The 14,874-nt window shown below is 34.5% G+C and overlaps 1 protein-coding gene across 2 annotated transcripts in view; it reads left to right on the top strand.

The window, feature by feature from the left end:
- Positions 1-14,874, top strand: part of VTA1 (vesicle trafficking 1) — a 40,417-nt gene that overhangs the window by 15,175 nt on the left and 10,368 nt on the right. For both annotated transcript variants that reach the window (XM_032184626.1, XM_032184627.1), the window contains exons 3-5: positions 2,253-2,380; positions 3,040-3,115; positions 9,453-9,564. In XM_032184626.1, the coding sequence (XP_032040517.1) occupies positions 2,253-2,380; positions 3,040-3,115; positions 9,453-9,564 (316 nt within the window). The remainder of the gene's footprint in view (positions 1-2,252; positions 2,381-3,039; positions 3,116-9,452; positions 9,565-14,874) is intronic.

Below are 14,874 nucleotides of genomic sequence, written 5' to 3'. Positions count from 1 at the left end.
TTTTTTTAGCAATGGAAAATCTTGTGTACAGTGACTTGGTGTGTTATTGCATCAATTTTTGACATCTTTAGTGGGTCCGGTTCTCATGCTGAAAAGGGAAGAGGTAGCATGAGATAAGATTTAAATTCTATGATAAAGATAAAATAAGATAAAATCCTATGCTCTCTGAAAGGTGTTCACCTTCATTCCGTAAGGATTCTTGAAGGTGTATTGGATCCCTTGTGGTACTGCGGTAATCTGTCTGTAGTGTGCAGTTACCCCTTTTGTTTCAAATTTGGAAAAAATAGAAAACCAGCAAAACCCACAGGTTAATCTGTCAGTTTAAGATTCTCTCTGTGACAACTGATGCTAGGGTATCAACATTCCTTTTATGTAGCCAGGTGGCGGAAGACTGGAGAGAATGCTAAGCAGGTGTAATACAGTATTTGAGGGCTAGGAAGCTTGAGTGTATTGGTAAGTTGGTGTGTGAATGCCTCTGCAGTAATTTAATAGCAAACATTGTCAGTCTACCCGTACCACCAGGGGGCACAAAGGAGTGTTACAGGTCTGTGCTATATGGTTCACACAGCTTTCTGTGGTTCGCCGCAATTATTTTAGAGGTTAAGACAGAAATTTACAAGTGATCCTGAATTTTTTATTAGCAAAGAACAAATCAATATAGGTTTATCTCGAAATTACCAAGTGTGTTAATTTGCAGGCAATTTCATACTATTTCAAGTATGTGTAATTAATTAAATACAGTGATTTTAGATATAATATGCTTGTTTCAGTCAGAAATATTTTTATTTATGATTGTATTGTTTTGTTTTTTCAATAGGTAACTATTTCATTTAAATGGTTTAATTTTAGTAAATACAATTTTGATTGATTTTAGGGTCAAATTATGAATCACAGTTTTAAAAAAATGGCACTACTGTACTCAATCACAAATTCAGATGTTTGAAGGATAATTTCAGAAGTAAATAACTTGGTTAACTTGAATTTTTGAGGAGCTTATGTATCTGAGTGCCGTTTGTGCATTTGAAATTATCTCTATTGAACACTAGATTAAGTATGGCAATAAATTATTTTCCAAGCGTAAGGTATGCATATAGGCTGGTAAAATACATATTAGCAATTTGATTTCTCTGTGAACTTCAGTATTTCATTTCAGAAGTATATCTTGCAGTTTACAAAGTATAACTTTTGTTTTCCATGTGTGTCATAACTTGTAAAATGAATACTTTTTGAAAAATATGTAGGAGTTTGACAAGTCTGCAGATTTGAAGTACTATTTAGAAAGTTTATTTTTCACTACTGAAATCATTTTTAAAAAAATATTCTGTGTATTAAAAAGTTGGCAGCAAGGTAAAAAATATTATGGAAATGTAGCTTGTGTGATTAAATTTTCCTCACACATTCAAAGTGAAAAATAACAGCCATTCAGATGCTGGTTTTAAATCTTTTGGCAAAATAAAGGCTGCAGGTTAGTATCATGCCGTGTTCCTGTTTTTGTTCTCTAAGGATAACCTGAGATTTCCTTATGTGCAAACAGTAAGCCTATTCAGAAGCTGTAAGTCCACCTGTTGTAACTGTTAGTGGATTATTTGCTTTACTGATTTTTATTAGGAAACCCGAGGATTCTTGTACTCCAGCATCTTTGAAAAGAGGTCTTTCAATTGCAGTACACTGCTTAGACTGAAAACTCCGGTAAATCCATAAGTCACTAGACCAGTTAAGGTGGGGCTCAAACTTGGTGAAAGATGTAATGCACTGCAGTGAAATATATTATAAGAAAGAAGATGCTTAATCACTCTGATCTACAGTACCTTAATAATGTATGCAATACTTTATCAATTGAGCTGTGTTGAATTGCAGTGCATGCTTCAGAGTGCTTTGTCTTTTGGATAAAAAGGGGAAAATATCTGCAGATATTCCTTCAGAATATTACAGTTGTATGTTTTTGTGTTTGTTTTTAAGGTGATTTTTCTTTAAAAAGTATTTTCTACTAGAAGATAGTATTAAGATCTATTTATTCTTAACATTTCTCTCTCCAAAAGAGTGTATCTTCTCTCTGGCATGCTGCTTTTAGTGTTTGTTACGTTAGAAGGTAGAGATTTGAAAAAATAATCGAAGTGCATATGGTTTCTTTTTTAAATTGTACTCAGGTTTGTCTAAATCAGCAGCTGCTTCTTGTGTTTGAATTAGATTGAAGTCCTAGGGTCTAATAAGGTAATGAATGTATTTTTTTCAACTTTTTTTTTTTTTTTCAGATGAAAAAGCAATTTGGTGATAATGAAGCAATTACTCAGGATATTGTTGGTTCTGCTCATGTGGAGAATTATGCTTTGAAGATGTTTTTGTATGCAGACAATGAAGACAGAGCTGGGCAGTTTCATAAGTACGTGAAAATCTTTGCTTTGTTGTCTGAATTAAGATATTGGTCAGAAAATTTGAATTTTAAACTCTTTTCAATTTGACTATAAGCAGGAATTGTGCTTTAATGCATTCATCTTCCAGAAAACTCCAAGTGTTACTATTTCTGTGTCTAACTTCACTGGTATATTCCATCTTGTGCTCTTTAAGTGGTTGCTCACCTTCTGTTAAGCCTTCTAATTAGCCTTCTCAGACTAATATTGAACTTGCCGTCATGCATATTATATTTTTTACTGTCCAGTGATATCAAAATTGTTGTGACAATGCATGATGTTGTTTGATTTACAGAGATTACTACAGCATGATAATGATTTGGCTGGGCCCTTTAAAGATAGTACAGGATGTCGGGTGTCCTGTATTGAACATTCCAAACTAGAAACTAAGTGTAGAACACATGTTCTGCTTGAAAAAATATTGAAGACTTTCTGCATAGTATGCATGGTATTAGTCAATATGTACCTGAATTTTAACATTGTGAAGTTCTGTAGCATCAGATTAAAAGAAGAAATGAGGGAAGATTTGTTTAATACAAGACAGTGTAATCTAAACCATTAAAACATGATCCTAAGAGGATGACATTGCCAAGTTAGCAAAGTGTTTTCTTTTTCTTTTTTTTTTTAATAGAAACATGATAAAGTCCTTTTATACTGCAAGCCTCCTGATAGACGTTCTGACAGTATTTGGGGAGCTCTCTGAAGAGGTAAGTGGTAAGGATGTATGATTGCTTTTCATAGCAGAGTTGCAAGTTACTGTTCTAGTTCTGCAATATTTTTTTTTAATATAGCTTTGAATACAAGCTTCAAAGAACATAGGTAGTCAAATACACGTCACTAAATTGTAAGGAATTGTGATAGCCATTTCAAATTTTATGTAAAATATTAGATAAACATTAGCAATAGAATATTAGAAATAATGTGAAATACTAGATATCTGCTATAAGATGACTTAGCAAATAAGCAAGACTTAACAAGTATTCAGTTAGAATTTCAAAGTCAGATTTTTACTGAGGAACAGCAGTGTTATATCAAGCAAATGAGAATGATTATAGGGAAAAATGATGCAAGGCTCTTGGCTTTTTCCATCTTCCTATTTTTCACCCTGCAAGAACTTCAGTGCTAACATTTGAGTTGGAATTATATACACTTTTAGCTATGATGGATATCTTTGTTGTCACAACAAATCTCACCTTTACAAGGTGATATATTAAGTTGAAAGGATATGAATTTACTTAAAAAAAAAAAAAAAAAAAAAAAAAAAAAAAAAAGGCTTGCTGTATGACCATTTGGAAATGAATATTCTATTTTTAAAAACTGTCTACCAAAGTAACTAACACAGATACATTGTAGCATTCTTTCTGGCAGACTATGTGCAATCAACCAAGTTTTCCAGAACTGGCTGAACAAAATCATGATTTTATTAAGGTATACCAAAACAATCTTTTGGTCTTTTTTAAAGAAAACTTTTAAATTAGGTGTATAGTCAGCTATCTGTTATTCATGCCACACAGGAGAGTTACTCTCCAGTATGGTGGAGAAGATACTTTACTCTTAATGTATTTCTTGTTCTGAGAATTAGTTTAGCAATGAACACTTCAGTTTTAATTGAATGATAAACTCACTTTGGAAATGTAATGGTATAGTTGATAACTTCTGCCAAAGAAAAAAATATATAGAAAAATGATACTGACTGGTGAAGGCAAGTTTCAAAGGCTGTTAAAGGAAGGTTGAAATACCTTAAATAAGAAACGGCAGTGATACTAAACAATTTGTGACAAAATCAGCAAGGACTGATCATGTAAACGTGTGGTTACATTGGTCCCAAACTACTCCATGCCATATTAGGAATACACAAACTAGACATTCTGTATGTAGATTTCAGGTCTAATAAACATTTTTCATGTGCAGGCATATTTGTTACATTTAAAATGCAGTAACTGTGGCTACTTTCATTTGTAAACATTGGAAGGAAAGTAAAAGAATAGTTTTGGTGGTGGTGTGCTTCACGTTCATATTAATCATAGAGTTGTTGCGCAAGAAAGGGGACACTTATACAAATGTTCTTTCACGATTCTACATCTTCTATAACCTGAGAATATACTAATCTAAATTTTTCATCTATCAAGTGCAACAAGTACGAGTGTTGTTTCATGTGGTCTGTTTAAACTGGCTGCTCTGCACACTCACATCCTTTATGGTATGAAATAATAACAGTCCCTAGAGCCAGAGAGTGAGTAATGTAATGGACCGAAAAGACACTCACCTTTGACTGTAGGAATCCAGTGCATTACCAATACTCAGCAAGCTTTCAGAAGTCCTGAAAAAATCCGTCATGTATATGGGAAAAAACAATAAAATGTTAATGAAATGGAATGCTAGGAGTGATATGTTTACTGCTGAATGCTGCTTTTTCATTGATGTTGAAAGTACAGAAGTGCTTTGTAATTAGGAAGAAGAATTATCTCATTTTGGTTGTTTAATTAGTGAAGACATTAAAAGAGTGTGTACAAGAAATACAGTAAAAGGCTTGCACTTCTGGTTAGCATCATTAAGTTTCACCATTTTCCTTATCCAGTGTCACATGAAGGAATGGTGGAACAAGTATGATGTGACTGTCTTAGATTTTTTCAAAAGCCTCTTTTAGCCTGAAGGAAGTCTCAGTCTGACTCCTGGTTATATAGCAAGATATCTAACTTTTCTACCTTTTCTTACTATTCAGACTATCCATGTTTCTTTTCAGTAGGTAATTGCCTTCACATGTATGGAATGTTGACTATTAAAATGCTTTTAAATCAACAGCAAAAAGCATAGAAAGCAGATACTTGACACCTAAAATTAGAAATTCAGTATTCTAAATAATGTGTATATTTCTAACTGTCAAGTGGTTGATTGTAGGTTAGTAGGAATGGATTATATTAAAGGAAATGCTGGATATTCCGTATCTCAGCATTAGAGCTAGACAAAAGGGTTCTCTAGAAGACATGTTTTACACAGCTCATATGAGATCGGTAAGAAGTTGTGTGGTAATAGAGTTATTTTCCTTTACCTCAGTAATGCTGTTCAGAGGGCAGCCTGAAAAGAAACAGACATTCACATTGAAAACAGACTAAAAGCAACATCTGGGTTCAGGCGTTAGAGTTACACATTTACGTGCATAATAATGTGTCAAACAGGGTTCACTTACTTGCCTATAAATTTTGTGATCTTTTATAGATTCTTCAAATTGCCTTGCTACCACTGCCAGAAAAAAAAAATGCCTTTAAATAAAAAAAAATCTAGATTATGCTTTTTTTTTTTAATGTTTCTTTAACTGAAATGTTCATTACCAAAATACTAATTTTAGTCAGTGATTGTGGGCTGTCCAAAATGTCCCTAGCTGTTCTTTCCATTAATTAGGTATTTTCTTCTATTCATTTTGGAGAAAGCTTATGGAAATAACTTTGACTAATTTAAATCTCAGATAAATTATTAGTGGGCATGTCAGTGTTTCGTGCACTCCTGAAAAGCATCCACTGAAAACTAATTAGTTGACTGTATTTAAAACATTCACAGACTGTATTAAAATAAAGCATTCACAGTTTCTGAGAAATGCAGTTTTTACTTTTTCAGGGAAGTTTTCTGTAAACTTCGGGTTGTTTCAAAGGAGTGTTAAAAATAGTAATGGCGTTTGGAAGAGTTTTTCCTAGCCCATAACTGTGAATCTTGAAGAATTCTGTCTTACTGCATCAGTATGGCAGAACACTCCAGTTAAATTTCTTTAGGTAAATTATCTTTAGAACGTCCTTTTGGTATTTAATACAGATTACTGAACTTTGTCAAATATTTTGTAGTGTAACATTACACCTCTTTATTAAAAATGTAAAGTTAATTTTCAAGAAATGCTGCTGAAAATGTTGTATTCAATATTGAAAAAGTAGGATAGAATTCCAATATAGTTTAGCTTTTCAACTGTTTTTTCAAAACCTCTGTATCGATCATTTTGTGCAGTGTTGCTCAATAACTTCTTTAAGATCATCAACAAGTATACTGTTGCAGTTGAATTTTATGGTTACTTAATGGCCATTTAATAAAAGAACAGAAAATAGATGATCTGGTTTCAGACCTATACGAAGGAAAGCAGATTCCAGGGAAGAAAATGGTATCTAATTCCTGAGATCCTAAAGTGTAATCTAATCTAGTCTGGTATGCTTTGCAGTGTTTTATATTGGTATTTGGAGTGTTTTGTTTTGTTTTTTTTTATATTCTTATTTCAGTCTGTTAATAACATTTCATATATAATTTTATAGGTAAAACTTAAGTGAAAACTACATCTGTACAGCTGTGGTGTTCTTAACCTTAGTTAACAGTGTAACTCCAACTCAACCACTTGCTCAATGCCTCTTCTTCACAGTACTGATGGAGAAAATAGGGTGAGAAAGCTCGTGGGTTGAGATGAAACAGGGAGATAGCTTACCATTAGAGAAACAGGCTAGACTTGAAGAAAACTAATTTAATTTATTGCCAGATGAAATAAATTCAGGTAGTGAGAAACATTAAAACAATCCCTTTCATCCCTGCTTTCCCAGGCTTTAATGTATGCTTTCACTCTCTACTCCTCTTCTGCTCTGCCCTGAATACTGCAGAGGTGGATAAGGCAGGTTATGGTCAGCACATGCTGATTCCTCTCTGCTTCTCCTTCCCTCTCACATTTCCCTTGTTCCATAGGCTTTTCCCCTGTCCTCCATAGGCTGCAGTGTGAATCTCTACTCTGACACCGTCCTCTCTACAGGCAGCAGAGAATACCTGCTATAGTGCTTGGAGCAACACCTTCTCTTCCTCCTTCTCTGACCTAGGTGTTCCCCCTGCTGTTTCTCACTCTGATTGTTCCCTCTTCTTTGGGTTTAGCTTTGGGCTTTTTTGCCCTTCATTAAATACATTGTCCTAAAGGTGCTGTGCCTGTGGCTTGTAGGCTCAGCTGTTCTGAATTGGTCTGGCTTGGCCTCTTCTCAAAGATGATCCCCCAGCTGCCAAAACCTTAACATAGGCACCCAGTACAACAGCATTTCCACACCCCTATAATAATGTTTATAGAACACATTATCAAGAAATAATTTCAGTGTATTGAAAACAGAAGAGAGATGTACAGGCCGTTAAGAATTGCACAATGTTCTGGACACATAATTCTGCATTTGGTGGCTTCCAGAGTATTTGTGAATGATGAAAGAATTTAATCTGCAACACTACCTGGCCAGGAAAGATGCTTCAAAGGAAGTACATAACAGAAAGTCATACTTTCTAGTTGTGCTTTTCCTTTCTGAGGTATAGTGAACGCATTTTTAAACATTTGCCATCAGGGTATGCTATTTTGGAGATCATTTCATCTGCAAAAACAAAAGGGCATATCTTTCTACTAAGCTGCATAAGCATTCTGGTGGATAACAAGGGAGCTTGCTGGAGTTATCCAGTATGCTATAGCTCTCTCTCCCTTCATAGGTAATAGTGCAGTAGACTTTGTAAAGTAAAATCTGTCATTTCAGTTTACTAATTTTCTTACTTCAGATGTAATTTCAGTCAGGACTTTTAAAGAGAAATGAATGTGTCTACCTGCTTCCAAACGACTCTACCTGTGATTGTTACTGTGGAAATTTGAGTTCAATAGTGCCTTGCAGATGTTACTGTTGGTATGAGGCACACTATCAACCTGCGTTGTTCATATGGCTAAATTATTCCATTCATCCTTCCACACTTCTCATCTCTGTTCACATTCAGTTATATCCCATGAAATATATTAGCCTGTAATTGTCAGAATGTGTGACTGGTTGCTACTGTTACAACTTTTGACAGAGTAGTTGATTTGAATAATCAGTTTAAGATTTCTCTTAATCCAGAAAGAGTTCTCAATTGTTAAAAAAAAATCTAGCGTAACAACCCCAGGAAATATGAAATGGCCAATCCTCTTGTCATGTTTTGAAATGTTAGTGTTGTATGTTAAAAAAGTCAAGTATATTTTTAAAAATGAAATGGAAAACCTCAGACTAGGTGAGATTCTGACATTTATTTGTCACTCGTTTTCCACCCCGTGAAGAGAATAATCTCTGAAAACCCAAGTGAAATGCTTCTCCTCAGTGTTTTGTTTTTTTTCCAGAAACTGAAAATAGTGAAAAATATTTGTTTTCTTTAAAATACTGTAAACTATTTGTTTTCTTTAAAATAATTTAAAATACCAAAATCTGGCTACTACCAGAGTTTTTAATGTTCAAACCATGGAGGTAGAATCAGAAAGGCAAGTAGCAGATTGGCTTCTCACTTTTATTATTTCATAAATATACTGCTTCACAAGATAAGAATTGGCAAAAGTGAAATTGAGTACCAACATAGTAATTTTTTTTCGAGAAATACTCATGTTACAAATAACTGAACTATTGACCTGACAATATTGTTTTATTTAAAGTCATTATTATGATAAGCCGTCTCTTTGCAGTTAGTTTATATATTGCTAAAGTGCTTTATCTAATTTTAAGCAATGTTGTAAAGATAGAAAATTAAAACATTTTGTCTAGAATATCTTACACATTAATCCACAACTACACCACCCTTTCTCTATTCATGCTTTTAAATACCTATTTGTAATTTAAAGTAATATAATGAGAAAAAATATAATATTATTGATCAGAAAGAGTAGCATTGTTTCAGATTTTTTAATCTGAAGTAAATAATCATCTAAGGAAGTTTTCTTTATTATTTCACGTCAGTAATTACATGGTGGTCTGTCTTTCACAGTAGATAGTCTTTGTATAACTATTTCCTTTTCCTTTTCCTGACATGCTGCACTAATTGAAGATCTCTACATTTTCATTTCATGCTGAGATCCTGTTAGAGATGTTCTTTTTATATTTTTTTTATTCACTGATTAGATTCACATGCCTTATCTTTAAATGAGCGTCAAACGATAGCAGCTTAGAAATCTCTTGTCAGGGTGGAAAACCTACTTATGTTTCTTTCTTGAATGCATTAATTCACAGAAGTGAGTGGTTAAAATAGCTGGCCTTTTACCTTTCTCAGAATGTTCAGCACAGAAAGTATGCCAGGTGGAAGGCAGCATACATTCATAACTGCTTAAAGAATGGAGAGACTCCTCAGCCTGGACCTATTGGAATGGAAGGAGAGAGCTTTGGTATGTATTGCATTTTTCTATGAACATCCACAGGAAGTATAGCTTCCCTGTGCAGAGTTGCATTCATGATGAACCCTTTTCTACATTCTCTTGTCATCTTCTCTTTTAATTGGACTTCAGTATTTGATTGATTTATCCAGTGTTGTGTTTTTTTTTTCTTTCTGCCAGATTGGAGATAAACATGAAATGGGACTTAGTGAACTGGTAAATAAAGTTTTGATTGGTACAGATGATCTATATGTCATGTGTACACACACACTTAAATATTTATTTGTTATTCATTCATGTCTGGGCTCTGTACCTGGATCTTTGGTAGATTTTGAAATCTGAACCTGTAATTCCAAATATGTTCTAAATAGACTTGTAATCACCTTTACATTGGTTTTGTTTTATACACGTCAAAACATTAGAAAACTGGCGTTTCTTCCAGTTCTCAAATTTTTGTCATGCAATCCACACTTTGAAGCTTCTTTCCTGTTTGTCTGTGAGTAAAGAGGATGAGCATGACCTACTCTTTACAGACTGGTTGTCCCTTCCAAGAAGGTATATCATCGTATTCCAATTGGCAGCCACTAGCTGATTCTTTATCAGAATTTAAATGTACAGGAGAAGATAAAAACGACAAAGCAGCTTGAATGAAAACAGTGACTTATTTAGCTTACCACCTTTATCTGACAGTGAGCAATATAGAAAAAAGATAGGCAGTCTACTCCCTCCAAACTCACCATTGCTAGAAAGTAGTGTGTCACTTGAGGTATGAGGTTTCTTTCTATTGTCTTCCAAATGTGAACTGGAGAATATGACGTACAAGGAGTTAAGCAGGTTTCTTCAGTCTTTAGAAGAGAAGTCTAAACAGAGTTCTTAATGCTCTTTTTAACTACCTCATGGGAAAGTGTAGAGAAAGTCAAGACAGGTTGCAATAAGGAAAATGCTGATTAATTATTAGGGGAAAAAATAATGTTCATCATGAATCTGATCAAATGCTGGTAGAAGATCAAAGAGACTGTAGCATCTCTGTCCTTGAAAATTTTCAAAATCTGGCTGGACGCAGTCCTGGGCAGCCTCCTCTAAATGACCCTGTTGGAACAGGGGTTGGAATAGATAATCTCAAGATGTTCTTTCCAACCTCAGCCATTCAGCCAAAGTTCAAGTAATTGTGAGCAAGTAATGTGTATGTTAGTCTGATTTCCAAGCTACTGTTTCATTCTTCTTGTTTTGCTTACCTAAAGATGCCCTACATCATTAGAACAGCTATCTTACCCACTGTAATATGCCTGAGTCTTAGAACAGCTGTATTTCAATTAAAGCATTTTCAAACTGTTTTTTGGTTTTTGGTTTTTTTTTTCAACATATGATCTTTTTCAAGGTAGTTTTTTAACTACTGGTGCAGCTGCAAGGAGAGAATTATGTTGCAACTCCAGCTGCAAGTATTGCCACATCTTTAAGTCAAATTACACCAGTTTGATAGGAATTCAATGAAGAAGATGTGAGGAAAAAAATCTTTCAGAGTGAATGTTATGAATTATGTCATTAATTATGGCCCAATTAAATGTTTATAGCTTTAGATGAATATTCTTTAGTGATTGGGCGCATAGCTATAGGAATATTTACGAAGTTCTCCTGATACAAAATGAATTGTAAACAAAGGCAAAAAAAACTTGGAAATTATATTTTACTGGAAGATACAGTTTAATAAAGAAGTGTCAGTACTTGCTTTGTGCATCATAAGAAGAAAAGAAACGTTGTTTGAATGTACAACTGGACCTTCCCCATTCCTTTCTGCTTGCTCATTCTCTTCCTTCCCTTGCAAGTGGAAAATGTCTGTTTAAACAGAGTGAAACTAGGTCTCTGTAGCTTGACAAATTACCATTTTTTTCCAAAGTGTTATTTTCCTTGAAAACTATACTGTAACTCTTAGAGATGTTTTTACAGTAACATAGACATGCTTTATGCGGTTCTGCTGTTGGATTTATGGATGCTTTTGTCAAGTTGCCACCATGGAAACTTTAAAGTGACATGCGTTATTTATTAATGCATTTGGAATACAAGTTGTAGAGTACACATAAAGGTCACTTAGTAGTAGCCCCAGGTCATCCAACAAGTTTTAATACTAATGGAAAAATTAAAAGTATAATTTCATATGGGAAAAAGTTCTTGAATAATCACAGTGTAGCTACAGTAAAATGTATTGTCACTACTTTCATTGCAATATATAATAAATATACTACATTTATATTGCAGAGTTCCAAGAAACATTTATAGTCCCAACTAGCTGAAAGATCAGTATGTGAGCTGTCAGTGTGTCAGTGGATTTTTTTTTATAGTTTATTTCTCAATGCTGGGGTGGAAAAAATATATAATATATATGTATACATACATACATATATAAAATAAGCAGTGTTCCAATAGAACCTTGCCTTCTCTCTAGCAACTCAAGGTAGGAAAGACTTGATTTTTTTTTTTACATTAAAATTATAAGATGATGACCAAAATACTATCTTTTTAAATCTCTGGACTCTTTAAAAATTATGCTAATTTTCAATTTAGTCTTCTGGGCTGTTGAATTTCAGTTATGTTTGCCACTTCCTTACACTAGACAGTACATTTCCATACACTGTTTCTTGTTTTTCCTTGACATCTTAATGCATAATACTTTGTAACATTAAAAAGACATTGTGATCAAGTTAATATTGGGAAAACATTTGTATGCAGTATTCTGATATAAAGCATGCACCCATTTGTAGTGATAATGTAGGTTAAGTTACATACCTTACCCAGTCAACCCATAGACTCTAGAAAGAAGTCACTTTACAGATTTTCGAAACTTATGAATTCATGGATTTTGCTGTCCATGTGGTTGCAAAACCTCCTATAGCAATTTAAAAAAAGCAACTATTAATGTTAATAGTGTTTTACTAAGGCTAATTTTAGATCTGTAAGTGTCTTGATCAAAGTTACTTGTTGCATGTGCATGTTGCCAGATAATAAAAATATGATTTAGTTTAGATGATAGTTTTAAAGTGATGCAGAATGCATCAAAAAAAAAAGATTTCCTGAGAATGTTAAACATTGTTTGCTGCAACTTCTGGCACAATTCATATCAATTCATAAAAGTTAACTTCCTGAGGTTTGTTACAGTTCTACATGTCAAGCATCTGCTTATTTCTGTGTATTAGGGTTTATCTCAAAATCACTAACATCCTGTGTTACCAGAAATTTAGTAGATGTAATCTAGGTGGTTAACAAGGAGTACTGTTAAGCCTTGAGAATCCTTTATTTATATAAAAATATCTTTTGGACACATGGTTTTAGCACCAATGCTTGGTATCAGCCTTATTCCAGAAAGTCTTACCCTCAGTAAAAAAATAAGCAAAGAGCAAAACAGATAGCTGGTGATAGCCATAGTACTGCAGCTTCTGAGGAAAATCTAAAGAGCCGATTTGATCCATTCTACTAAGATCATAGCACAAAGGCTTAGGAGGCTCCAAGACAAGAAACTCGGCTGGAGCTAAAAATGAATGTGAATGTTACTCTTTTTACAGGCTTCTTTTACAGTATTTCAGTAAACTTAAAGGTCTTTCAAATTTCTGGAGTAATTACTGCTTTATGAGAAATGAAGTCTTTAATTTTTTAGCATTCATTCCCTGAAAAGTATGTATTTCTCAATAATCTTATGGATATTCTGATCACAGAACTATAAAACAGTTTGTTGAATTAAACTTTTCCAGCAGCCTGAAATTCTTTTATTTACACCACTACTATTAAAACTCTTCAGGAATACTGCAAGCACATATCTCAACATAGTCTTAATATTTAATCTTTGATTTAATAAAATTTTAAATATTTACTTTGCAGTAAGAATACTTAGTATGCTTTGTTGACACTTGGCTACTGTAAACACTTAATAAGCGTTAATTTAAACAAAGCTACTTTTATGTTTAATACAGTTTAACATTTGCCAGTTGCATAATGAGCAAACAGTTGAGCTTGATCTCTTTGTGCCTGCATAAAATTATATTGCCCTCCTGTGAATTTGCCTCTTACATGGACTGCTGTTAAGGGTGGCCAACACTTTTCTTCTGGCTTCTTTCTAACACTGCTGGACTTTTAACCATTTGAATTCCTATCTTCTATGGCCAGAGCTCTTTATAGTTGATGGTTTTTTTGTTTGTTTTAGATTTTTTTCGTTTTATTAATTTTAGTCAGAATTGTTTCTGAAAAGAGATCAGAGAGAAAGAGATGGACAGCAAGGGCTTGAAACTTGGAGAAGGAAGTTGGCAGAAGATTAGTTGATGTTTTTTCTTTCCCTAGTTCCCAGGGATGGGCTTTTCCTGTCTCTAAGAAAATCTGACTGTGTTTGGCCCAAGTTTTGTACCTTTGAGAAATTGCAGTTTGCAAATTCTTGAGCTTGCTAGAATTTTACAGCTGAATTCCCTAAAGGTTCCATGTAATGGAGAATCCTAAGGCTGAGGGGAGTTTCCTGCTCCTACAGTTGTATCTCAGAGCTGCTGTGGGTGGGAAACTGGCAATTAAGAGCAGGAAGCTTTATGTGTTCTCCATACTGGCTTGGCACAGAAAAAAACTTCCATATTCAAAGGCAGAGTCCAAACTGAGGGAGAGGTATGGCAGGGGGAGGGTAAGTTGGGACAGAGAACCAGGAGGGATAGGGAGAAAAGGGCTACCATTGCAATTAGGTGTTCCTGGACAAGGAAATTAGGAGGTGATGGGAATGAACAATTGTTGCGTAGCATTCCACTTCTACAGGAGTGCCTAGAAACCATTAATTAGTCACTCCTGTAAAGAAGCTCATCTTGTGCTCACCAATGTGGATAAACTCATGAAACAGATTAAGTTTGGAGGCAGTGACCACGTCCTGGTTGAGTTTGTGATGTCAAGGAATATGGGCCTCACAAAGAGCAAACTCAGTATCCTGAACAGAAGACCAAAATTCCAGCTGTTTAAAAACCTAGTGGATAAGATCCTCCGGGATGCTATATGTAGGGACAGAGGAACAGATCAGAGATGGCAGCTCTTCAAGGACACTTTTCTCAGAGTGCAAGAGCTCTCCATCCTTATGTGCAAGAAATCAAGCAGGGAAGGCAGGAAACTGTCATGGCTGAGAAATGACCAACTGAAGTGCAGTTGCCTCTTTCAACTTTTTTGACCTGCAGAAAGGTCAAACTGAGGTGCAAGAAGGAAATGCACAGGCAGTGGAGGTAAGGACATGTGGTCAGGGAGAGTGCAGGGATACTATCTGGATGTGTAAAGATGAAATCAAGAAAGCCAAGGCATGGATGGAATTTAACATGG

This window comes from Aythya fuligula, chromosome 3 (assembly GCF_009819795.1).
Source record: "Aythya fuligula isolate bAytFul2 chromosome 3, bAytFul2.pri, whole genome shotgun sequence".
NCBI classification, from domain to species: Eukaryota; Metazoa; Chordata; class Aves; order Anseriformes; family Anatidae; genus Aythya; species Aythya fuligula.
This window is presented reverse-complemented; position numbering and strand designations above follow the sequence as displayed.